Genomic DNA, 27,174 nt, shown 5'->3' with positions numbered 1-27,174 from the left:
AGTGGCAGTAGGAACTACTAGCAAACTCCCTGCCAACTGATTTTTAACACGCTATGAAAACCTTTAAAAATGTTACCTGATTTAATCAAACACTTAACATAATACTTGCAGAATAAGCTTATTTTTTTCAACCTTACAAGAGGTTGAAAGGTATCATAGAGGTTTCACAGATCAACTCAAGCTTTTGCTTACTGTTATGGGACACCCTCAAGCTCTCTATACCTACTGTATTTTCACTTTGTCAATGAGATACATAAATTTATGAATGACTCTGTTTCTGCTACCCTATGATACTTTGTAATGCTACTCAACAGGCTCTGTTCACACCAATTAAAGTGCCACCGCTAACTGCTTTTTACAAAACAGGCTCACTAGAAACATTCATGGAAGAACATAATATTTAAAGACTGCCATCTCTCAGGAGCACGAATTAAGAACTTTCTAAGGACTACCGCTCAGCCTGCTCCAGTCCCCTGCTCCCTCCCACCCTTACAAGGTATAATGTGCCAGCGTATCGATACTCAGATCATCAGCTCAGCAGTCTCCATCCCTCAGCTAACCAGCACAGGCTGACACAAGGATCCTGAACATAGGGGGAGGACACTCCAGAAAACCAAACGAAGAAGCGAAAAGTCATAAAAGAAGCAAAAGCATAAAAAATTGTGCATGCTGTTCATGTGAACAGCAAGGGATCTGACAGATTGCAGTTGAAGCCACCATCACCTAACACCATTTACAGAGTTCTCTGTCTCGTGTAGCTAGACTCCATGTGTGCAGGCTCCCTGGTACAAGGAGATGCCCACACAGTAAGGGAGACGAGTACGAAATACTTGCCTGGCAAGTGACTTGCACGCATACAAAAGAGCTTGAAGTTGCCTTCACTCACCTTTACTAACTAGGCAAGTAACCTAGTGTAAGGAGAACTTTGCAGCAGCACGAGCACCTAACTGGAAGACCCCAAAGAACCATGACAGCTGCTGAAGCCAGCATCACATGAAAGGCAAGCAGGGATTAAATGTCAAGGCACTGACCCATTACCTCTAAAATTTCTTAGCTGCAGCGAGCAATTGAAAAGTCAAAGCCGAAGACACAGCAGACTACTCCAGAAGCACTCAGGCCATCCCCTGAAACACTTAATCTGTTCAAGCATCTGCTCATCCTCTGTGTGGAGGTCGTATCAGTGCAAGGGATCTTCGCCTGCCTGTCCTCCCCACATTGTTCTCACAGTCCTGCCGCAGCACACCACATTTTCAGTCAGCCCCGTCCTGCTCTTAGGGTGGTATCTCTGCAAAATGAGTCAGGGAAACAGACCTGCACAAACTGTGTAGCTAGTGTCCCAGCTCGAAACATGGGCACACAGGTATCGGCACCAACACGGGCAGGCAGCACAGCGCTGATCTGGACAGAGCTGCGGGGCGCAATAACCACCAAACTTACCCTGCCTGCCACAATACTTTGCAACCCACAGACGCTGCTCACATCAATTGAAATCAAAGGAGACCATACAATCTTATAGAAAAGGCCACTTCTCTGTCTTGGCAGTACACGCACATCTCACCACAGACTTGAAATCTAAATTGAGAAAGCAGCCCTTGAATTCTAGCAGGGAACCTGGCATGAAAGAACTCACTTGAAAACGAACAGATTTTCAGTTTGTTGAGCATGGAGAAGGCTGCTCTTCAGAACACTTACGCAAGCACTTGCAAGAAAGCGTTGAGCACAGGTTCAGAGCTGGAGGAAAAACGGTATCGGCAACAAATCAAAGTGGTGAGTTTAAGGCAGAGCCACTCCTCTTTCAAGTCCAAAGACGGCAGAAGTGGCAGGAACTTTTCAGACACCCTGTAGCTCCAAGCTTAACTGAACTAACTATGGTTTATAATGAAAACCTTGTGGCTTTTTTTGTGGGGTGGGGTGGGGTGGGTTCCTCTCACCCCCCCTTTTTATTTCTTTTTTAAGATAGTGACTAATTGAGCAGGTGTCTTCAAGCGCCTCTTCTAGGAGTGGTGTACCAAGATGTTCAGGTGTCAGCACAGGCTCACTGTAGCAAACTGCACCCGGGCGAATAGCGATTATACCTACGGGTTGCTTTGGGTCAGCGGCGTTGCCTAGCCTCACTCCGTGCCACCAGCAAGCTGTGGGCGCCTATTTCAATCAAAGGGAACGCAAGAAGCACAGCCATAACGCGGACACAGACACGCTTGGAAGAGCCCTCCAGGACCACCTGGCCCAACCACCCCCTACCACCAATGTCACCCACTGAACCCTGTCCCCAAGCACCACGTCCAGCCTGTTCTTGCACACCCCCAGGGACAGTGACCCCACCACCTCCCCGGGCAACCCGTCCCAGCGCCTGACTGCTCTGTCTGAGCAGAAATGGCTCCTCACTGCCACCCCGACCCCCCCCCGGCCCCCCCGGCCGTACCCTCGGCGATGACCCTGCGGACTCGCAGCCTCATGTCGCCCATCTCCACCGTCTGCCCCACGAAGTCGTTCTGGTCGCGGCTGGCGGCCCCCAGCGAGCCGGGCCCCGCCAGGAAGTCCAGGGCGGACTGCAGCAGCGACATGGCTGCGCCACACCGCCGCCCCGGGCACGGCGGCCGCCGAGGGTCAGAAAGGGGCCGGGGCGGGGGGGGGGCAGAACGCGCGTGCGGGCGGGCGGGGGGCGCCGCCGCCGAGACACCGAGAGCGGCGGGGAACGGAGGGAGGGGGGGGAGGGCGGGGGGCGCCTCCTCAGCCACCGTACCCTCCGCTCCGGCCTGCTTCCGGGAGCGGTGCGTCACTCGTGACATCACGGAGCCGCCCCGCCGTGCGGCGAGGCCACGCCCACGAGGGGCGGGGCGCGGCTGCCCGCCCAGCCGTTGGGCGGCCGTTGGGCGGGCCGTTATGGCGGCCCCTCCCTCCCCGCGTCCCCTTGAGGCGGTGCCTCAGGGCGTGAGGTGGCGGCTGGGCGGACCCCAGCGCCCCGTTGGGTCCTAAACCCTGTCCCCAAGCACCACGTCCAGCCTGTCCTTGCACACCCCCAGGGACGGTGACCCCACCACCACCCTGGGCAACCCGTCCCAACGCCTGACTGCTCTGTCTGAGCAGAAATGTCTCCTCATTGCCAACCTGAACCTCCCCTGGCACAACTTGGGGCCATTCCCTCTGCTCCTATCACCGGTTACCTGTGACAAGACACCAACCCCCAGCTCCCCACAGCTTCCTTTCAGGCAGCTGCAGAGAGCAATGAGGTCTCCCCTGAGCCTCCTCCTCTCCTGACAGTTTCACTGCCAAGCCTCACATTTACCTCAGCAACAAGGAGGTGCTACAAAGGCTGGAAAAAAACGTTGAGGGTGACAGGACAGCAGAACTATTTCCTTCAGCAGCCCTGCAGGGCTTGTGCCTGCTTGAAATGCCCTTAGATGTTGCCTAAAAATCTTAGTTCTCTAGCAGAGCGTACATATATTTTTAAAGAACAAAAGCGAGCAAATGAAACTCCACCAGTGAAAACTGACTTCATTTAAAATTATAAAACTGTGCGAGGAGAGAGATTTGATTTGACTGTTGCAAAAGGATCTTGGCACAAGGAGCGAATAATCCAGAATTTCAGTCAAAATATTGCATGCAGGCAGGCACCAAATGTGAGATCTGATACGAAAATCCCCCAATTTGTACAATTCCCCTGGTTCCTTCAAATTGCTCAGATGGCACAGTAACAGATACCAGTGGGAGTCCATCCCAAGGAAGACTGCAGGAGAGTGCATGTTACACGTGAAGGGAACCTAGGAAAAAATTTAGGGTAAGAAGCAGGAATGCTGCATTTGGAAAAAATCAGGATAGATCTAGAACTCCAATTACTATAGTTATTAGTAGGAGACGTTTGACATAAATGTTGTTTTCCTGGCCAAAATGTTGGAAAGAATACCAGGGTATTGTACTGACCAGGGTAATATAGGGTAATATATATCAGGGTATTTTACTGTGTTTTGTTTTTTTTTTTTTAATATTTAGGACCATCCTCGAGAGGTCAAGCAGACGACTAAGTACAATAGGGTCTGAAATGTGTGCAGCTGCTTGAAAGCCTCTCCAGTAGTGTGGGGCTGAGCTTTTTTTATTTATTGCTGAGTAAAAAAAAAAAAAAAAAAAAAAAAAACCTGTGTTAAACTGCTCCAGTTTTAATGGTATGCAGCCAAAAGGAGTATCATGTTCTTTGTTATTTATGCATCATAGTTTTTTAAAGTTGCTAAAGGCATTAAGGCCTATCAGTTTTTATGCTGGCATCATCAAAAGCAGAGGAAAACAAGATTTTGCCATCTGTTAAAAATTTGCATCCCAGTTCTGACAAACAGGCTGGACTGCTGCAGGATGGTTGAGCTCCTGATGAAAATGCTGAGGTCTTCTCATTTTAACTCTCATCCAGACCTTCTACAGCCTGCACCAAAAGGAGCAAAGAGCACTTAGACCAAAAACCTTAGGTGGTGAAGATAGTAAAGAAGGCATGTCCTTTCGTACCACAAGGTCAAGGCAGTGGAGAGCTATAAACTGAGGTATTGTTAAATGACAAGTTCATTGTGTTTATTAGCATGTAGTGAAGATGTGCACTTTAATTTCCATTCCAGTAATTGCTTTCAGCTCATTAGGAATTAAATGAATTGAAAAGTGATGAATTAACATTCCACTTTGCGTTTCTCTGTAGCGTTTAAGAGAAATACAGTTAACAAAATGGGATACATAATAATGTCTGCATGGCTCTAGATAAGGTTTGCTAGGTTCAGCACAGCTGAAAATCTATTTCAGAAGAAGGAGAGTGTCCCATCTTAGCAGGAAGATTAATTACATCTCTAAGGTTTGTATTTTTTGGTGCAGCTGATCTTGTGATGTACTCTGAAAGCATGAGTCAAAGCTAATTCTGACACAAAGCAAATAGAACAGGTTTTGACCTTTCTTAATTTTAATGTCTTCGTTTTGCCAGCAGAAACTCTTCATCTCTTCTGAGATCAGAAAGAAAGGGACTTTCATAGCCAAGCTGGCACTTCCGTTTCATTCATTTTCTTCTCTAATTGGCTTCTCTAGGTTTGAGCGAAACTATGTCCTTTTGAAAGATTTAGGTTTAGTTCTACCTCAAAGGACTTCATGAGGATCATTAACTTTTGGAAGTGCACATCTAAGTTCACTATTTGAAAAAAAAAAAAAAAAAAACAAAAACATCACGTTTCCTAGAACAGCCACTAATGGCTCTATATTTTACAGTGTACATCGTTATGATGTTACAAATTATTTTACTATAACACATATTTTTCATACTTGTAACTTTATTAGCTGAATATCTGTGCAGACTGCTACTCTGGCTGAAGTCTCAAAGTACAATGCATAAACTATTTGGGGCTTTTAATCTGATATGCAGTTACAATTTCTCACACAGGTGATGAACTACTATGTTTTGATGGATTTGTACAACATATTGTAGACACATATTTCAAAGAAAAGCCTGTTCGTTTGAGATTAACACATTTATTAAAATATCAGTTGCAACACTTGGAAATAAAAATATTTTGATTGACTGCTGTATGTAGGCTACATTATAATTTACCTAAATTTTCAGCAATAACTTCAGTCTTGATGATTATGTCTGCTCTGGGCATCATTTTTCAGTTTTGAGGCTACAGCTTAAGTGATTCATTTATAGACTTGCAGTAGGAAAGCATTTTGAAAAGATGTTAATTGATTTTGTGGAGCAATTGTTTTGTCTCTGGTTTTGTACTAAGCACTACAAATTTAGCAGAGGTAGCCTTTTTCTGTTTGCTTGTTTTAAACAAGGCACATGTCCTCTACTGTTTTTGAGGAAAATTTCACATTGAGCAAAATAGCTACCCTATGAAAATAACATTAATTCAATACTTATTGGAAGATTTGCTAAAAATGTGTAAGCAGAAGCTCTGGAGATTGGATGGATAGTGCTACCTCCTGTATGCAAGCCTTTTCATCTTTTCCAGTCCTTGGAAAAAAAAAAAAAAACCAAAAGCTGAATGATTTTGAATTCTCCCTCTCCATTTTGTGCTCTTAACCAGAAGTCAAAGGAAAATAATGTCCTCCAAGTGTTTTTTTGCAAAAAGATTTTACATTTCAGAAGTGACTAAATGAAACTTAACTGAAACGTTACACAACCTTTTCCAACTCATGCAGACATGGATATTTTCAGTTTGAAAAGGAGTAACTATAAATAAGTAAAGGCATTACAACAAAGGAGTCCATCAGCTTTCACAGAGGTAAACCTACAACACTACAATGTTAAAAGCAAACAGATAACACTACCTCAGACCTAAGTACATTTAGAGTTACAACAAGCTACGTTCTGAAATGGGTGTTTTTAATCATTTGCTCTGACCAGAAATACCATAACTAAAACTGTAATTGTGGAGGTCACTGCCCAGAGAATTTAGGCAATTTGCACTATTTCTTTCTCCTGTCACAGGCAGCTGTTGGAAGTTACCTTGCCCACTTCAGGACAAAGTTAACTGGGTAAGCAGTAGCAGGCTTCTCTGGCAGGACAGTAGTGACTTTGACAAGCATCTGTACAATTTACATCTGATGGAAGCCAAAGGCCTAAGTTGTTCACACGTTACCAAAGACAGAGCTGAAAAGTATGTTAATTGAGCTGCATACATTTAAAGAGTGAGGTCATGGTGAAAGCTAGAAATTAAATACAATTATTTTTTAGTACATCTGTTAGCTACACAACGTCATTTAAAAAAAAAAAAAAAAGAGTAGATACAGTCTTTTCATGAACAGCTTGGAATTGCATCTGATTGTTAAACCACCTTTCAATTAAATGAAGCATTCTGAAAAGCTTAATACACAAGCTTTTTGGGTATTTCCCATGTAAATTCTTCTCTCCCAAAGTGCCCATAGCAAGCTGTTTTTTGATAGATTGGCCTCTTCAAATCCAGCTCCCTGAATGAAAAGAAAAAACACAACACTTTACTCCAGTGTGTTTTGTGATTTAGACATGTCGGAGGGACAATCAGTATTACCCCTAGAATAAAGATTTAAAATATTAGGCATTGTTTCCTTGCCCAGTCACTAAGCATTACATCAGGAAAGGTAGTGAGCTGATAGCTTCAATTTAAAGTAACTACAGTCAGCTTTCTTCAAATTTAACAAAGATAAGGTAATACAGTTAAGCTTTATAAGCAAGCACTCTAATGCAGAAGCATTGCAATTGGAATGAAGTTCAGGTATACCTGTGCAAGCAAGAATGCATTTTGTGTTATTGTGAGTCTAATGCAGAATATTTTCGAGTGCTACTCTTCTAGATAGACAATGTTGATCTCAAAAAAAGCAGCCAAAGACGATCATCATCTAGTGGACTGAGTAATTGTGGAGGTTTAAAACTGCTTATGTCTACTGCACAGACTCACCAGAATAGGGCATAACAATGACTGTGGCTAGATAAATAATGAAGATGCAAGTCATGATTCTTGGGTTTTAGTCTGCATCATGTAGCAGATTGCAGCTATGCTAAATGGTTAGTCAAAGGTATCTACACCCATGTTTTTCTTTATTTCAGGCAAGGCCTGACATTTTCCTCTATTTGTGCTTTCTTCATTCGTTATTATTATGTTTAATTATCTTTAAAAGCACGTTTAAAATAGATGATTCATATCTTAAGCTGCTAGAGAGAAAACCAGCTGAGGAATAGCAAAGTAAGCAAAGCAACACAAATACTAGCAGGATTGTTAATTCTTTTTAGATGGTGAAGATATTACATATTCTAACACTTAAGGGGTCATTTGTGGATCTTATGATGAACAGCAGCTAAGTCTTGCCTCAAATAACATTTTATGTAATACGATCACATGCTTCAAGAGCCACTACAGTCATCCGTACTTGATTGTAATAGCAAAAAACATCAAAATGTGAGTTCCAACTAGATGAAAAGTAAGACAGCATAAAATACTTCGGTGCTTAGTTGGTTAGAATTGGTAGCTAGCACCATTTAAAGGACTTTAACTGTCATGAGGTAAATTTACCAAGGAAATATTCACTAAACAATTATCTTGGTTTTGCCTGTTTTCTTCCTTCTGTCTTCGCAAGTTCTGGGACTAAGAAAATGTACTTTAAAAATGCAGTATTTTTTTCTGTACCAAATCAAGGAATGTGTCTGGGAACCTCCACACAAACTATTGATGGCAACGAACTGCCATAATTACAAAGGAAAATTAGAGTTTCAATTCAATTTGTAAAACTGATGACATGTAGAAAACATTGCTTAGCAACTTAAGTTGCCATAATAACTCAGAATATATATATTAAAAAACAACAAACAAAAACAAAAACTTCAACTCTACGCTCAGTGTATATGTTCAGAAAACATTCTGAAAAGAATTGTAAAAGGTTGGCCTCACTGGAAAAATATTGATACCGTCTCATAGTGGATTGGTATTGAGAAACGGCTCCCTCCTAAGGAAAAAAGAGCCCTCATATTCATTCAGACGTTGGCATTTTCCCCCTCATAGTCAAATACAATAAAGATTTCTCCAGAATACATAGACCAGAATGATATTAATAGCTCCAGAGCAAAAAAAGAAGTGAATCATTACAAGTGGTTTCCTCAAATAATGAGACATCAAACACACATGTTAGCATTTCAGAACTGATGTTTTAAAACCAGTATTGCTCAAAGTGACAGACTCAATTCATGAAGACTCTTGCTGCTATCTGTCTCAGACTTGAGCTCCCATGTCAAATTCTACAGATTTTAATAAGAAGTAAAGTTTGTGTGGCAGCTCCTTTAATAGAAAAAAGAGAGAGTGTCTCTCTCCATTAGTTGTATATTTCACAAAATGAAGTCAAGACTGCAAAGTTTGGTGAAAATCGGCCAGGAGATTCAAAACTTCTTCACGACTGAGAGAGTGAGACTCTATAATTAGGTCTCAGGATGATGGACTACAAACTTGTAATGACATCTACCTCCTAAAAGTTCACATCCTGAGTTGTTCACAAAAAGGACAAAAAGAAGGAAAAATATTAGGGTCAAATTACTGCTGCATGGTGTGTAGGCGGGTCACTGCTGATAAGCACAGGAGCTGACTCTGCTTCTCTCTTCCAGCCTTTTGTGCTCTGAGAGAAGATCACAATTCCCATGCTTCTTTAAATATAACGACTATGTCTGTCTAAAACACCTCCTTGCTCAGGTCCACAAATATTTCAGAAAGGTATATACCTGGGTTGGCTGCAGGAAGCAGCCTGAGTAGTCTTGGATTTTCTTGTCCTCAGTGACTGCGTGGTAGCCTCAATGACTCATACGTTTCTGATCATAACTGACTTTTCACTTCAGGACATCTCATGGCAGGATTATTTATTTATTTATTTATCTCCCCCCCCCCCCCCCCCCCCCCCCATTATTTTAAACACAAGATACTTCAACCTCTTAAGGAGGCTTAAGAGAGCATTTAAGATACCTGCATTCCATTTAAATTAAGTTTAGCTGACTTCAGATTTCCTGATGCAGAACACAGGTTACATTTTGCTCTTTTGGAGAAGCTAGTACCTTACAAGTGCTGCTTTCTCTTTGGGGCTAATGGTCAACATCCCCAGAAAAGCAACAGCAAGCACCATTCTGCCACTACTGTGGTAAGGCAACGCACAGTTTCTGTGCATGAGTAAGAGCAAATTACGGCACTAACTACCCACTCATTTCAAAGGGACTGCTAGTAAAGTGAAGACACCAGAATCTTGCCGTCTCATGGCAGCTGACTTACAATTTGTTGCCACCTAAAGATCGAATGCGGGGAGACCATATTTAACCGAGTACTTCTTTCAGTAAGAGGCAATATTTCTGATGCTCTCCAGATAAACCTGGGACGGGGAGGCTTACACTCTACATCTAATGTTAAATTCTAATTCTACTTAACCAAGCTTGCTACCACCTGACTAATGAACTGCTCCATAGCACACTACCAGGGTTACTGGGAGATGTGGCATTATACAGTTCGGCCAGACCTTACTTATTCAGAACATCTTGTGATAGGATTTATGAACCAGGCTTTGTATGCTGTACTGAGTGTGTGGGTCAGGCAACAGCAGAAGTGACAGCAGCAATAGACATATGATGAAGGTGACTTCTGTGAGGTTAGGAGCCAGAAATATTAATATTAAACTGCTTTAGAAAAGCATTAAGAACACGATTCCTTTCAGCAAATACTAATAGCACACAAACCTTATGATAGCTCCAAGGCGTAGATCAAAGTTTTTCTGTACAATCTCGAGCAGCTCTTCTTCGGATCTGTCTGAGGTTCCATAATGAAACACTGAGATCGCAAGAGGATGACTCAGACCAATAGCATATGATAGCTGTGGAAGACACACACATAACTCAGATGCAGTTAAAGAGTCCTTCCTACATTTTGTTTAAGAGAAAGATCTATCTTATTTAACAAGGGAAGTTCATATGTACTTTTTCTGTATATAGAAAGCTAGGAAATATGTTTTTGCTGGTTTTCTTTTATGTTAGGAAATCGCCTATTTTCTTCATAAAATGTTCGTCTTGATCAAATATTAGACCTGGGTGACAAGCCTTAAAAGCGAAAGAGGTACCTTCTACGTGCTCAGATACTGTCATTTTGCATCCTTCACCATTGGTTAGACTCAAGGACTTCAAGCCCCTGAGACTCCAGGTTCTGAGATCTACAAATATATATATATATATATATTTTTTTTTTTTTCCCAGAGGCAAGTAAAAAAAAGAAAAAAGTATGTAGGATGGGTCTTAAAAAAAGAAGAAAAGCTTTACTTCTTAAAGCACTTTTTTTCCCAGAACAACTTTTTGCATGCACTGTCTTCATCCAATACTTTCATGTACTTTTAAAAACACAATTATCAGAAAGACACAAAGTAATGCAGGGAGTACTGCCTGCAATTTCATTATATTCAGCTCTATAGCATCTTTCTGATGTCCAAGAATCGCATTAGTTTCTTTTCACCATAGCACAGTACTGTCAAGTTCTCTTGAAATCTATTTGCTTTTGTCATTCAGTCCCTTTCAGAAACATAGTCCTCCTGTAGCATAGGCTAACACATGCTTCATTTTTTTTTTTTAATCAGGATGCATTTATATGAAAATGTGTTTTGCTTGAATGTAACTAAGCAACACAAACCATTTCACTGAAGTTCACAGGTCTTCCTCACTGTGTCTGGTTTCTGCAGACTTCAGGAAGCAGTAAGTCCAGTGGCTCAGTTCTATCTTGGTACTTTTTAGTAACCCAGAATTGATTTTTGATAGAAACTACCCCAATAATGCAAATCTTCCCCTTAGATAATTTTGTGTTGTTTAACCATCAGTCGGACTAAGTATAAGTCACTGTAATGGTAAGCCTGTTTTTCATTAAAAAAATAGGCTGATAATTCTATATAATGCTAAATAAAAACTACATGGTATGTGTGATAATATACAGCTAATCAGCCTGCAGTTCCCATCTGGAACTGCATGTTGCCTTTTTAGTATTAAAAGCTGGTTAGTGTGGAAACAATGTCCATAGCAAAGCCAGCTCAATCATAAGCCTCGCTGGAGGCTGGCAGGGTCTTACAATACAGCCACTACTGGGATGAAAACACATTAATATTTCCACTTGATAGATTTTTCCATGTTAATCTTTAATCCAGCCTTCTACAACTTACAAGGACCTTTGCTTTTCTGCTCTCATCCTCTTCTCTCTTCCTTTCTTCCCAATATTGCTAATATCTGACATCTCCGTATTTTGCTGTTTACGAAATTAATCTTGCCTTGTCTACTACAGTCAGACTCAGGAACTTAAGGAGGGTGTCTAAGAGTTATGAAATAACAACATTCCCACCTAACTAATGAATTAAGACAGTGATATATGTGTTCAAAAATACCACTACAAATATGCATACCAAGTCAGAAATTTGTATTCCCTCAGGAAAATAATAAAATAAAATAAAATAAAATAAAATAAAATAAAATAAAATAAAATAAAATAAAATAAAATAAAATAAAATAAAATAAAATAAAATAGTAATTTGGTAAACATTGCTATCTGTGCTTGCTGTATTCCCAATCTCCCCTTTTCTTGTTTTACTCAAGACTTTAAGTTTAATCAGATATCAAACACATGCACATATAAAGTAATGGGTCTTGTTCCTAATCAGTATGTCTGGGTATCAAATCCTTGATTTTAAACAGATTCAGTGGACCTCCTCTCTGCTCAGTGGTGAAGGTAAAGAACTCTAAACATACTTCTCCAACAAAGCATCAATCAGATCACAGCTTGATCTGGTGTATTACCAACTGCCTGGACAAACCTCAATTGTTTAGCATTTACTTTGGATTTGTACTTAATGGTGTAACTGTGTAAGTGTCAATAAAAAATCTCCTTCCATTTCTTAGACTTAATAGTCCCCAAAATTCATGCCTGAGAAAGGAAGTGCATTTCTTCTGAACATATAAGATTGATGAAAGTTGTTCTTGTATTAAATTCTTTAAAAAGTCTTATATAATTGAATTTTGCTTTTAGTCTTAGCTCACACAATAATAGTATAACAGGAACCCACGACAGAGAATTTGCAGTAGCTTTTGGGTAATTTCAAATACAGCTTGAAGTGGTTTAAGCTACAAGCAATATGAACATTTAGAAGAGAAGGTTGCGCAGCTGCATCTAGATACTGCTAACATAGCTGTCTGTAATGTGCAGTGCAACACAAGTTGAAGTGCTGGAAGTGCACATGTGTGGGGAAGATCACTTGAGTTCCCTGAAATAAAAGCAGCAATGGTATAGTGCCCAGAAGCAGGGGTAGCAACAGAGCTGGAGGAAGAGTACTACTAAGAACACTCCTTGTTTCAGGTACTTCCTGGTCTGTGTCTTTGGCTTCCCTCACAGGCCTCCTTAACACTTTCCCAAGATGAACACCCTGGAGACCCATTTTAATATGGGACATGATCTTCTTAACCTGGAGTGGGACTGTGATTTTGGCATGTATTCTGAGGGAAAAACTGAAGAGACAGAATTTCTGTTATGGTGTATTACTTCCACAGTTGCCCTTACCTGGATTAATACTCTTTTGCAGAGACCAGCTTTTACCAGTGATTTTGCAACCCAGCGAGCTGCATACGCTGCAGAACGATCGACTTTGGAAGGGTCTTTTCCAGAGAAAGCACCTCCGCCATGGGCCCCCCAGCCTCCATAGGTATCCACAATGATCTTCCTGCCAGTCAGTCCAGCATCACTCTGCAGGACAAACAATTCAATATTCATGAGACACAGCAGTTTATCCAATCCCATGCTAGGTTACTAGGTACAGCTTTATTTCGCATTTGCCACAGATACAACTCATTGTTCACAGTACCTACTTTCACATACAACTGTTTAATGAATGGTATGTACATAACTGGAATTATTTTTTCAGGGATGTACTAAACCATCCCTGCTGCAATAACGTTAGAAAACTAATAAGAAAGTGGCATAACTGAACGTGTCACAAAAAGTGTGCTGCCTTCAAATCAGCAATGTTGAAATACTTTCTCTGGATTGCTGACCAATGACTTCATTCAATAACACTTGACAGAGGTGAAGAATTTTGAGAGACAAAAGGCCTTGCTGAACAACAGATCACGTAAGACCCAAAAGGTTAACAAGCTTCGCTTACATACACATACTAAAGTGGAAGCAGTAGCTTCACAGAGCTGCATCTCAGTGCTGTCTCGCACAAGGGCACTGAAATATTTTATCTGAGTTCATCCAACGGTTCACTGGTGGTACAAGGACTGCTTGATACTTCTCCTAGCTTCTTCCCACCTGCCTGCATCCCCAGTGATGGAAAACCACCCTTTTGCATGGACTTTGGCCTGCTTCCCACAACTTGATGAGATGATTTAACTTGTTCAACCAGCAGAGAATTATTGTCTTTCTGTGAGATTAGCAAAGCTGTTAACTGCAAGCTGTTAAACAAACACTAGAATGTCAAGAAACTCCATCCTAGAACAGCATTAACTGTTTAATTGTATTAATTTAGTTAATACACTAACATTAAATCTCCAAATAAGTAATATAGGAGTAAAGCTGATATTTATTCCTCAGTGAAAACAGTTTCCCTACACCATCCCAGTATGATCATGAGCACACCTTGTAAGTTTAGTAATTTAATTCCTTACACAAAACTAAAAAGTTTTGTACAATGAAACTTTTTACAAATTCATAGCAATGACCTGCTTATTGGTACTAGTATGTTGAAACTGGAACAGAAGTCAAATTCTAACAAGTAGCAAGGGGTTTAGTACATTAAGGGTTCCATTAACTTTTGTGAAGCTTTCTGAATGATATAAATGTAGATGCTTGCTTATTTATGTGTAGAAACTCAATTATAGAAGATGTAGTTATTTCTGTTTTGGGGTTTTTTATTTATTTATTTATTTAATTAATTATTATTATTATTATTATTATTATATTTTGTTTTTAGTGTGAAAGCAAATAGATTCTTCCTGTCAGGCATTTTAGCATGTGACCTACAGGAAAACATTCAGTCATTTAAAATACCTTCTGAGAGCAAGACAAAAATCCAAGAATCTTTATAATTGGCTATCCAAGCAGGTACAGCTCAGTTTAGATGCAAGCTGTTCAGTACTAAAACTCCAGTAGAAGTGACTGAAGCTTCCTTAAAAATATATATACTTTTTTATTTAAAGTCATAGCAGTGCAAGACAGCATTTAGAAATGTGGCAACATCTGTTCAGGCTTTCTGAATCCAAGCCTGTTTAGCCTTTCTTCTTTCAGAGCACCATACCTTAGGACCACCTTCTACAAACTTTTCACTTGGAAGCAGATGATAAATTGTTTGCTCATCAAGATATTTCTCTGGAATGACTTCTTTAACAACTTTCTCCATTAGCTCCTTCTGTATGTGTTGTAGAGGTACATCTGGGGCATGATGTACTGAAATCACAACTGTGTGTACTCGGATGGGTTCCACTGTTCCATTGCTGTCCTTGTATTCCATAGTGACCTGGAAACAAATCACTCAAGGTCAGCAGCACCTCTACGGTACTCTTCTTCAGATGGAACACTAGTTGGAAAATTAAAAACAAACAAACAAACAAAAAAACACTTCACAATTCTTTTCTACAGCAAAAATAAAATAAAATAAAATAAAATAAAATAAAATAAAATAAAATAAAATAAAATAAAATAAAATAAAATAAAATAAAATAAAATAAAATAAAATAAAATAAAATAAAATAAAATAAAATGGATGAAAATTAATGGGTTGTTGCTGATGTTTAGTATCACCATGGGAAAAGATACAGAAAGTGTTAAAGTACCATCACCAAAAGAGTTAGGTAAAGGATATTACATGTGTTTCCACAGAGATAGAAAAAATCAGCTGGTATGATACAGAAGCCTAAGATTTCTACTGACAGATGCTAAACTCATTCAGTTTGGCATGTTAACGTAACTTCAAGTAGTAAAGCCAAATTAATTTTTGGAGAACCCTGCTGAAATATGTAACTGTAGTTTATGATATGGTGGGCTGTATCTTTTGCTACACGCTGCATGCCTTTTACATACGTGCAAATATATGGCATTGCTTCATCCTTAATACAGGTTTTCTTGCAGACTCAGAAGACATCTACTTTCCTACTCTTCAAAAATGTTTGGATACCTACACCATGGCAGGCATATTCATGTATTCTATGCACTGCTGCCAAAAGAAACGGACACAACCCGTGTTGCACTGTAACAGCTGCAGCAGTACAACTCAATGCAGTTCATTCCCACTAAAGCAACAACAATTAAGAATAAAACACTGCACTGCCTTGGAAATGCCACATGCATAGATTTCCTTTCCTCTGCTGAAGATTTCACAGCCTGAAAGACAGATGACTTACTGCCTTTGAGACTGCCAAAGTACATCACTCTTACAGTGTGGCACAGTGACTCATCCACTCAGCTCTGCAACACGGCTGTTAGTGGCTCTGACCAACGATCAAATACGGCATATATAGGGTTTGACACAAAAGCAGGCCTGCTTTAGCTGAGAAACCATAGAACTATCTCAGTCCAGGATTCTGGAATACTGGTATTTGTTCAGAAAACAAACATACAAACAACAACAACAAAAACTGCTTGATGACAGTAATTTGTTAATCTTAGACTCCAGGGGAAAAGAAACAAAATGCAAGTGTTATTTTGAAGAAAACTGCAAAGGCACTGACAGAACAGATTAAACATCCCATGTGTGCTACACACATGTACCTTGTGAAATTCACCCCACCTTGGAATATAAAATAGACACCACCATTTTTGGGAAAACAAACAAACAAGAACAATATGAATCCTGGTTTAGCAGCAGACAGGGTAAATGATTTCTCTTGTTACTCACCCTTAAAGTTTGTAAGCTCCTTTTTATGCTTCTACTTTACAAACCTGTGTTTTCCCATCTGGTCTAACCCAGGGCCATGTTCCATTCCGTTCCAGAGCCTTTATCCTTGCAGTAAGCTTGTGTGCCAGGAGGATTGTTAAGGGCATGCATTCCTCAGTTTCATCAGTGGCATAACCAAACATCAAACCCTGCATTGAAAAACAGAGAACTGTATTGAAAAACAGGGAAAAAAGGCCACATATTTCCATGTTCTCTTTGCATTTCTGCACCTGCCTTTGCCACACAGTACTTTAAAACCACCCAAGCCTAGAAATATACAGCAGTAATGTGCAAAGTGAACACAGCCAGTCTGAAATAACATTTATACATCTTCATGCACAAGAATCAGAGACACACCAGGATTGGGTTCCCAAGAGTGACTTCAACATCCATAAGAATCCAAAGGATTAATAGACATAAACCTCATAAAGACTGCTCAGTCCTCTCCCATTCATGGCAATTAAAATAATGCTACATCTGATGCCTGAGAGGCAGAAAGGCTACTCAAAAGGACTCGAAAGACCAGCACTGCCACCTACTGATAAAAAGGTTAATTGTAGCTCTAGTCAGTAAGGCCGCAGGAAACAAGAAAAGCCACTTTCAGTGAAGCTACTGATCATAGAATCATAGAATAGCCCGAGTTGGAAGGGACCCATAAGATGGCTATGTTACTTTTTCTCCTTCTCTTTTTATTTTTATTTATTTAACTTATTTATTTATTTATTTATTTATTTTATTTTATTTATTTATTTATTTATTCATTTCTAGAGGCTAAGAGAGTGCACAGTATTTAGCCATTCATTCTTACAGTACAGTTGCTTTTAAGGCTCTGCTCCAACACAAATCTAACTCTTTGTGCATATACTAAATCTGAGTAAGTGCCTGGAATGAAGTCCCATTACCTGATCCCCTGCTCCAAGGTCATCATCACTCTTGCCATGGGAGACAGCATGCTTGATCTCTTTACACTGTTGTTCTAAGGCCACTAAAACTGTGCAAGTCTTATAGTCCAATCCTAATGAAGGGAGTTTTGGAAAGTTAGGTCATATATTCTTCAAAGTTCAGGAACTGCTAGAGAAACATTTTTGGAATATCTAGTTATTTTGGCTAAGACTTTAATAACTCTAAGCATGTAACTTTCCTAAACTGTCATGGCTTTGTATTGCTAACAGAAGCAGACAGTATCAACACATTCAACAGTCTCAAGATCTGGGCAAGTACAAGGTATTAGTTGAAAAATTAGCTCTTTAAACTGGTGTATGAAGTGTAGCTGTACAAGCTGCCCCACAAAAGCTTGTGATGTTGCTTATAATCCTTTTGTAGGCTTATTCACCCCAAGCACAAGGAGCACCAGTGTCAAAGCTTTTGCTGTACAAACCTGCAGATGTAACCATCTTCTGACATTTGAGCAAACACCAGTTCTGCATCAAGGAGCAAGAGGTAGATGGCCCTTTCAAGAACAAGTCTTTTTGAACATGCCAACTTCAAATAGCTTCCCCAGTACCAGTTGTGGCACTAAAATTGTATCAACCACTGTGCAGTTTTCTTGTAGGTCTGGATACACGTTTCATTTTATTTTCAAGAAGACCGTAAAAAAAACAAGACTTTGGCCACATGCAGAATAGATCCACCAATGAATGCAAGAAGGATCTCACTCACCTTTAGAAGAGTCATCATACCCTATCCTCTTAAGGGTCTCTCTTACAATTTGTTGGTAATCTACTATAGCCCGGGATGTGATCTCTCCACAAAGCAAAATCATTCCAGTTTTTGCTACACACTCTGCAGGGAAAAAAAATAAATTAATTAAAAATATAAATATACACTGCTACTATCATTACAATTACACAAGAAGATTCTGAAGAAGGTTCTATAAACAAATGATTACTTATAGAGGAAACTCAGAAATGCCTTAGCATAAGCATAGGTCCATGTGCAGTTACTCTTCTCTTTAGCTGATACTAACATTAAAATCAGTACATGAGGGTTCCATCTAATGCAATTATCCTATCTTGATAGTAGCCAGCACCAAACATTTATAAGAGCATGTCAAGTCTACAGCACTGTGCTCCAAATGCTTTCCTGGTCTACACCAATTTCAGCTCAGGGACTTGCTGAAGCTAGAGGGACATCATTTATTAACAGATGGCATTACCAGTCTGACAGATTTTTGTTACATTAATTCACACAGTTGCTCTTAGCAACCATGAAAACTTTTAGCATCTACAGCATCCTGGAGTGGGAAGCTCCACAACTACATTACAAATTCTGTGCAGAATCATTTCATATTGTTTCAAGCATCAATGTGGTCTTCAAATCTCATGTCATGCCTTCTACATTTTGTGTTAAACCATACTGCATTCAACCACAAAAAAATCACCGCATCACTACAACCTACAACTATATAGCTCTATTTCATATCCCATTCAATCCCCTGTGTTCTGAACTGAAGAGGTCTAGGCTATTCATTTAAAGACATCACATGACAATGCTGTTACTATTTCCAGGGCTTTTTACAATCTTGCTATTGCCTTTCTGGGATGGATAAGAGGAACAGACTGCACACAGCATTCACAACAGGCAACCCCGAATTTACATACTGGCTTAACAATGTTCTCGGTTCCACTGTCCATTAGCTTCAGTGCAATCCCTAACCCTCAGCATGGGCTTTTACAGCTACTGAGAACTGACTCTTTCCACAGAAATGTGTGTCTGTGACAACCCCCGTGTAATTGTACAACTTCTGTGTGCTTGCAACGAACCTAGCCTTTAATATTTGGGATTAAGTGTGCTCTCTTTCTCCTTACATAGACCTAGGCTGAATTTCATCCATCACTTTTACCATCTCTTCATCATCTAATCTGAATAATTTTGTTTTCAAGGTTAAGTATTACAGGCAGGAATATGCTATAAGATTGTAGAGGTATGGACTGCAGTATCACATAAAGACAATTAAGCTTGCTTCACTTGCTAGTTTAGCTTAGATAATCTGTTAAAAACAGTGCAGGGCAACCTTTTTTTCTGTTTGCAAGAGGAATTAGTCTATACTGAACTACTGGGCTATATACCAACTCACATTGTATCTCTGAATTATGCTGTGAACACAGCATGGTGGTCTTCAGTGAGAGTCCATAATAGCACAGTAGCCCTAAACCTACAGAGCACATCAAACCCAAGCAGCGATACCGCTACAGCACAAGGTATCCTGATAACATTAGTTTCACACTCAGCCCTGTGCTCCTGCCCTACTGACCTGTGATCTTCTTCCTGCCTGCCTGACTGTAGCAGACCACCTAAGTGTGTGAGGCAGGTATCATACTGTGATTCCTGTACTGGCAGAAGAGACCTTATATTCCAGGCACAAAGAGGAGCAGAATGACTTGCAGCATTTCCTGTGTGGTCCCTACCAGCAGGGAAAGTCTTTCCAGAAGAACGCAAAGTTACAGAACCAGGGCTTGGAGAAACAGCAAAATAAGGCTCCAGTCATTACCAATAGTCCCTAGAAACATTCCCAGGCCAGTAACAACCACACAAAGCTTTGACAGTGACGCAAGACTTCATGGCACAAAGACACTTCTTTTAGTATGAGGAGAAGAATGATTCATCTTGCTACCTATGACCACTTCCCATCCTGACTGAAATTTAATGCAACCAAAAGAAAGCATGGCTCAGGAGCTGCACTACAGCTGCAACACATAACTGAGACCTAACAACACCCCCATTTGTTCTACTCGAGAGAAAGTTAACTTACAAGGTTTGGGGCTTTTCATGGGGGGATTAATTTCTTAAATGTTTAAGCCTTCCCAAAAGAATACACCACTTCCCAGAAGAATACTCCACTACAAGGTAGAAATTTCCAGTTCATTTTTATACTGTCATGGTTTATGGTTAGCTAATTTTGTCTCTTGACTTTGATTTGCTGAACACACTGGGAAGGATCTCTTATTCCCAAGAAAGCATTTGGCTTGCACTTAACCAGAGAGGAAGTAGAATACTGATTTTGCCTTTGGCTTTATGTTACTTGCACACAGTATTCTCCTGCTTGACTTTACTGCTATATCTTATGTCAGCAGCACATAGACCGACCAGCAAGTGGCACTTGCCAGTGTAATAATTAAGAACTTCATATGCAAAACTCACTGATCATACAAGCCCAAGCAGCAAATAAAATTCAGAGAACTTCATATAGTTTTTTATATTGGTAGATAGAACCTAGTTTCAACATCTCCATAAATTACGTTTCATAGTTACATAAAAATGTGGTGTTACAGTGACTTAGTACTTGCATAATGCTTTTATTTTTCTTTCAGAAACTTTGAGGGTAGGCCTGACCGATTAAATAGAAATTCTAAGTTTTACCCAGAAACTGCTTTTTCTTCTCTAAGCAACTATTTTTTACTTTTTATTTTTTTAAAAAGCAAACTGCATCTGGTCAACCAATTATCTTTTCCAGACTTATACATTAATGCTATACTCCAGTTTTCTGACTCTAGCCAGCAGTTTTAATATTTTTCTAATTTTTTTCTCTTATTCCCCCCCCCCCCCCAACAGATCACAGGCATTAAGGGTTTACCTATGTAATCATGTCACACTTCAGTCTTCTTTTTGATAAGACCAACTGATCTTGTTTCTCACATCTCTTGTGACCCATTTTTAGTCCTTGTCATTTTTGCAGTGTTTCTCTGTTACCAGCTCCAGCTTTTAGAAGCATAACTGCCTGCAATACTGAAATACATGCTTCACCAAGTCTAATGTAAACAGTAAACCCTCCCCCTACCTCTTCTCATTGCTTACATCTGTGCCTCAAGGATCAAAAGAGATTTCTTAGACCAACTGACTCATTAGATCATGGTACTCCCAAGATGCTGTTGCTCCAACTATGGCCTGTATCACTTATTCTGTGAAAGAAATGGCTTTTCTCTCAAAGGCCCTTAGAAACATTCCCATTCTGTGTTCATCCCAATCCTAAGAACAGTAAGTTCTTAGCCTCCAGTTTGATCAGAATCACATACAAATGAACTGGTTCTGTAAAGGCACAGCAAATATATATTTAGCACTCAAGGATTTTAGTTTTATTAATACATTTTACTCACTATACCAGAAAATGTGTCCTGACATATACGTTTCCTCTGTTCTCTCTCTTTTTTTTTTTTTTTTTCTGTTCATGTTCTACAGTCTTTTTCCTGTCTTCCCTTCTCCTCCGAGTCAGCACACAAGAACTGGCCTCTTGACTGACTATTGAAGTGTTGACTGCCAGCCAACTACTGCAAGAATTTTGGAGCACAGGATGTTTTATCAACGGAGATTACTTGTTGTGCTTCATTAATCTGTTTTTCTATCTGCTTTGAACTTACCACAGGCAACCTTGGCATCTGGATCAATACTGAGATGAGCATCTAGAACAGCATCACTTATCTGATCACACATCTTGTCTAAAAGAAAAAAAAAAAAAAAAAAAAAAAAAAGAAACACATAACATTTATTTTTGTGATAAAAACTGAAAAGTGAAAATCGTAGTAAAATTTTATTTCCAGTGGCCAAGAGACTTCTGTTTATAGAACATCTGCCAAGAGGCTATTTTAATAACTTAAATTCTGAACATGTCTTAACCCGTGTTCACAACGCTCCTCAAGTCAAATCTAACAAACATATTACTATGGTCTGCAAGGACCAGCAGCCTAGTGGGTCAGGGACAAAGAGAAAGACCTGCAAATGCATCCAGAAATACTATTTTTAGGAGAAGAGTTGTAAGAAGCATGTTCTGAGCATGTATTTAAGACAAGCTCTTTCAGTGAGGGGTTTGCATTCCTACCCTCTTTATTGCTCTTTCTGCATTTTATTGCGCAGGTCTGCCCTGAGCCTCCTCTTCTCCAGACTAAACACCCCCAGCTCCCTCAGCTGCTCCTCACAGGACTTGCGCTCCAGGCCCCTCACCAGCTTTGCAGCCCTGCTCTGGACACGCTCCAGGGCCTCAATGTTCTTCTTGTAGTGAGGGGCCCAAAACTGAACACAGTACTTGAGGTGCGGCCTCACCAGAGCAGAGCACAGGGGGATGATCACCTCCCTGCTCCTGCTGGCTGCACTGTTCCTGCCACAAGCCAGGATGCCAGTGGTCTTCTTGGCCACCTGGGCACGCTGCTGGCTGATGTTCAGGCAAGCATCAACCAGCTCCCCCAGATCCTTTTTCTCTGCACAGCTTTCCAGCCACTCTGCCCCAAGCCTGGGGCGCTGCATGGGGTTGTTGTGGCCAAAGTGCAGGACCCAGCTCCTAGCCATGTTGAACCTCATCCCACTGGCCTCTGCCCACCCACCCATCCTGTCCAGGTCCCCCTGCAGGGCCTTCCTGCCCTCCAGCATATCAAGACTTCCCCCCCAACTTGGTGTCGTCTGCAAACTTAGTGAGGGTGCACTCAATTCCCTCATCCAAATAATCAATAAAGGTGTTAAAGAGGATGGGCTCTAGCACCGACCCCTGGGGAACACCACTCATAACCAGTCACCAGCTGGATTTCACTCTCCTCACCACTACTCTCTGGGTCCAGCCATCCTGCCAGCTTTTAACCCAGCAGAGAGTGTACCCACCATCATTACAACAAAAAAAATCGTAAATACATTCAGCCATACAACTACGCAGCTAGATCTACAGCACTGTCTGAATCCATAAACCAGGTGTCTTTATTGTTTGCAAGTTTACATAATTATCTATGTAATTATCTATGTTATTGTTGCTCTCCTCTGGGAATATCATTACATATGCAGGTAAACTAGAGAGCCCAAAGATGAAGTTAATGAAGGAGGAGTGTAACTGAATGTTCACCTTAAACAACTTATTTACTTCTAATCTTCTTTGAAAGAAAGCATATAAGAATGAAATTATAAAATAACAGTTATTCTATGCCCCCAAATATCTGTAATTCAATGCAAAGTTTAAGGCTTAAAGTGAAGTTAATATGAGAACTGCAGAGTAGTATAGAGTGATGGAAGGGACCATCACCAGGAATGATGAAGGGTTCATTCAGAAGGGACCTTTCAAGGTCACTTCAGAGCTAACCAAAAGTTAATGGATATAATTAAGGATATTTTATTCTTGAACACCAACAGGCATGGGTGCTCCAACCACCTCCCTAGGAAGCTTGTTCCAGTGTTTGCCCACCCTCATGGTACAGACTTTCTTCCTAATGCCCAGTCTGAACTTCCCTGGCACAGCTCCGTGCCGTTCCCTCCTGTCCCGACATGGGTGACCAGGGAGCAGAGACCTGCACCTCCCTCTGCGCTTCTCCTCCTCAGGGAGCTGCAGAGAGCCACCAGATCGCCCCTTGTCTTCCTCTTCTCCAGACTGGACAGCCCAAGTGTCCTCATAGGACATTCATGAGTGAGAAACCACATTTGAACCATTCAGAAACCTGACATTTCACGAACACCTGTTAAAGGAAACTATTAATTCAGTTAATCACTGTAGCTTATACACATTAGGACAATTACTTTTCATTCAGGAATTTAAATTGGGATTTCACAGGCCAGAGCTGGTAACACCCATTGAGCCAGAGTTTGGCCAAAAATTTGGCCAAAGTGACAAAAACTGGCCAAATGGCCAAGGAGCCCATGTGAAGGCGCCTCCCACCAGCTGCAGACCCTGAAGGCCACACCGCCATGGCACTGTAGGCTGACTTGCACCCAGGATGTTTCAGCCCTGCTCCTGCCCCCATGTGCACAATCCCCTGTCCAGCAGCATCTCTGGTGGTGACACCTCCTCTGGCCTCCCATATCCCAGAGGTTTCCTGTACTCCTCACAGGTTTGTGTTTGCTGACGGAGCAGGCTGCACATTCAATTTCCATGACGGCGCTAACAGCTAGGCCTAGTGGCCCATTGATTTTAAACTTACAATTTAGGTCATTTAAATTACTTCAGAGACAAGTTTAATACCTGTCAATCTGCCAAATAACAAATATGTACTTTTCAAATTTTCTCTGAAAAGAGACTTGCAGTGTGTTCAGCTTTCCCACAGATATGCAAAAAGTGCTATTTTGATTCTCCTAACAGAATGGTACAACTTCCAACATACTTTAAGAGAAAGGAAATGTGAACCATGCTAGCCTGTAACTTTGAACAGGTGGATCTTTGTGCCATCAATATTACCTCAAACACAAATTAGAATGAGGCTAAAAGCAAAGCACAGTTCCTAGCCTGTACTGGGCTCTTCGGTCATGTCCTCCCAGACACAGGACCTTGTGCTTGTCCTTATTAAACTACATCCAGTTCTCACTTGCCAACTCTTCCATCCTGTCCATATCCATGTAAAATGGCTCTCCCTTGCAACATGTCCACCTCACCACCCAGATTAGTGTCAGCAGCAAACTTATGAGGGGGCTTTCAATGTCATTGTCCAGATCATTTGTGAAGGTATTGAACATCATGAGGCCCATCATCGACCCCTGGCAGACCCTACTTGTGAAGGGCTGCCAGGCTGCATGAAAGGCATCAATCACCACCCTCTGAGTGTGGTCTGCTAGCCAATTTCCATCTCTCAGATGACATGTCCCATCTATATCTTGCCAGTTTGTCAAGGATGATACTCCAAGTAATGATGTTGTATTGGATCCTCCCAGTCACCTATTTCATTTGGCTTATAATCATTTATAAGTGGACTTGTTCCATTACCTTCTCAGGGTTTGAAGTAAGACTAATGGCCCCGTAGTTTCCCAGATCCTCTGTGGGGCCCCTTTTGCAGATGGGTGTGATCTTTGTCCTCTTACCTTACTGAAATTTCTTGCTAGAGCATTTACTTACAGGATCACAAACATGGTTGGTTATATAAGTTATATTGTACCACCACTGATTAAAAAATGACCACAGTTTGATGACACAAGGACGTAAGATGAAAGACAGAAACATCATGTGGTCATAATTTCAGACCCAGAAATTATATTTAAAATCCAGTGTAAATTCAGTAATGCCAAGCTCAAAGTTTATTAGATGGCAAATATGCCAACTGCCCTGAGTCAAACTGAGCCCTGAAAGTTGCAAAATAGGTTTATGCCACAGAATCTGATGCTCAAGCAGAAATGGCATAACCTGGAACAACTGATAAGTTTTATTGCCTTCAGCTATTTGCCCCATTACAACATACAGCATAGTGTTTAAAAGCAAATAAGTGTTTTTCAGCGGTTCTAGATGTGACACACTACATGCTGCAGTGGTTTTGCAGCTCTTGGGCTATTCACTAGGGGCTGGGCAGACAGATGTGACACTATAACTGGTCTCACACTACGCCATTCCCACATAGCAAACTGCAATCCTGAGAACACAGATACACAACAAAAACTCAGCTGCAAAAAGTTTAGTGTTTGACATCAGCCTTATTTTCTTACTATTAGGCTTTTTGTCTTTTATTTTAATATGGAAAGAAGTAATGTTAATTTTAGCCTTAGAATTAAAATGATCCATCTGAAGGTTAAAATAAAAGGAACTGTTGCTACCTTTACTGCAAATGTAAATCACTAGTATTTATGTTGAAGGTCCAAACTTCCTCTACTCCACAAGTTAACATATCTTCTAGATGCGCATCTGTCTAAACAATGTTGTGCGGAAAATAACTGATTTTAATGAACAGCAATTAGAGCTGAAGCATTGTCTTTCAGTCCCAGACCCTGGAAAATAAACTAGTTTTGTACCGCCTACAGCATATGTAAACTTGCATTAGGGAGAGCAACGTGGCAAAACAGCTATATTTAGTATCTGGAATGCAGCTCTCAAGAAAATCAAAGCTCAATATTCCAAATGTTTCAGAAATTGAGACAAATGATCACCTATGTAAAAAAACATATTTTTTTTTCATTGCAGAATTACAAAAGCAATCAATGCACTGTATATGTGGTAGCTCTAAGTCTAGTTGTAGAAGATGTCTCCAAACTTCTTCCTCTCAAGCAAAAGTTTAAAGCCCTTCATGCCAGACTATGTTACATACTAAACAAATAAAACAAATTCTTGCCAAGCAAACAAAAACATTAATCTGAAGTCTAATCAAAGTAATTAATTGGTTTTTTTTTTTTTTTTTTTTTTTTTCTCCACGAGGGAAGATATGATTAAACTCCCATCAAATAGCATTCTTCAGTGCAAGTATTAATAAAAGCAAAGTTTCAGTCAGTATTTTGACTTACCAGAATGTCCTTCAGCAACAGATTCTGAGGTAAAAAGAAATCGCTTTTCTTTTTTTGAGGTATGACTTGACATGTCTTAGTATTTTTAGCGAGCCTGTAAATAAGAAAGACCCAGAGCAGCTACAGAACAAGCACAGACAGAACGTGAGGTGGAAAGGTTAATGTATCTATGCAAACAGCCGACGTAATTGCTTCCGCATGTTTGTTCCTCAAAAGATTAAGGCTGATCTTTGTGGATCTTAAAAAGCATTGCTACAGAAAAATCTTTCATAAGACTTTTGTGTTTGATTAACCTTGGTCCTGTTAAAGTCTGCAGAAGTGTAATCATTAAGTTAAATGTGAGTTAAATGTAAGTTAAGCCAGAGTTTAATACTTTTGCACACTTCCCCAAGCCTCCATTCTCACTTGCTTCTAAGTGCTAAGTAAAAAGCATTTCAAGATAGTAAAAAACACGGAGATTTTATCTGAATTTGTAAGGGCAAATGAAGTTTTATCTTAGGCATAATACCCATACACTGTACTTAGCTTCAGTGATGAACTGTGCAGAAATTTATCTCTTTTTTATACAAGAAGATATGTTTACAACAGCTCCAGGTGATAAGCTGT

At 40.4% G+C, this 27,174-nt stretch overlaps 2 protein-coding genes across 3 annotated transcripts in view; both read right to left on the bottom strand.

Annotated features, from left to right (window-relative positions):
• The window catches only part of GAK (cyclin G associated kinase), a 70,118-nt gene extending 67,527 nt beyond the window's left edge, over positions 1–2,591 (bottom strand). Inside the window, exon 1 of the mRNA XM_032205458.1 lies at positions 2,423–2,591. Within this exon, the coding sequence (XP_032061349.1) occupies positions 2,423–2,564 (142 nt within the window). The 5' untranslated portion in view covers positions 2,565–2,591. The remainder of the gene's footprint in view (positions 1–2,422) is intronic.
• Positions 2,592–6,023: 3,432 nt separating this feature from the next.
• LOC116500750 (S-adenosylmethionine synthase-like) lies at positions 6,024–26,695 on the bottom strand. 2 transcript variants are annotated; one of them, XM_032205970.1, is made up of 9 exons: positions 26,569–26,695; positions 21,765–21,842; positions 18,070–18,192; positions 17,313–17,425; positions 16,416–16,559; positions 14,776–14,994; positions 13,041–13,223; positions 10,199–10,332; positions 6,024–6,930 (listed from the first exon to the last, which is right to left on the bottom strand). In XM_032205970.1, the coding sequence occupies exons 1-9, from the start codon at positions 26,639–26,641 to the stop codon at positions 6,828–6,830; spliced, it is 1,170 nt and encodes a 389-aa protein (XP_032061861.1). In that variant the 5' UTR covers positions 26,642–26,695; the 3' UTR covers positions 6,024–6,827. The 2 variants fall into 2 exon arrangements, with proteins under 2 accessions (XP_032061861.1, XP_032061862.1); XM_032205971.1 differs by lacking the exon at positions 21,765–21,842.
• Between the last annotated feature and the right edge of the window lie 479 nt (positions 26,696–27,174).

This window comes from Aythya fuligula, chromosome Z (genome assembly GCF_009819795.1).
Source record: "Aythya fuligula isolate bAytFul2 chromosome Z, bAytFul2.pri, whole genome shotgun sequence".
In the NCBI taxonomy this organism is placed as follows: Eukaryota; Metazoa; Chordata; class Aves; order Anseriformes; family Anatidae; genus Aythya; species Aythya fuligula.
The sequence above is the reverse complement of the archived record's forward strand: the minus strand, read 5'-3'. Positions and strand labels throughout refer to the sequence as shown.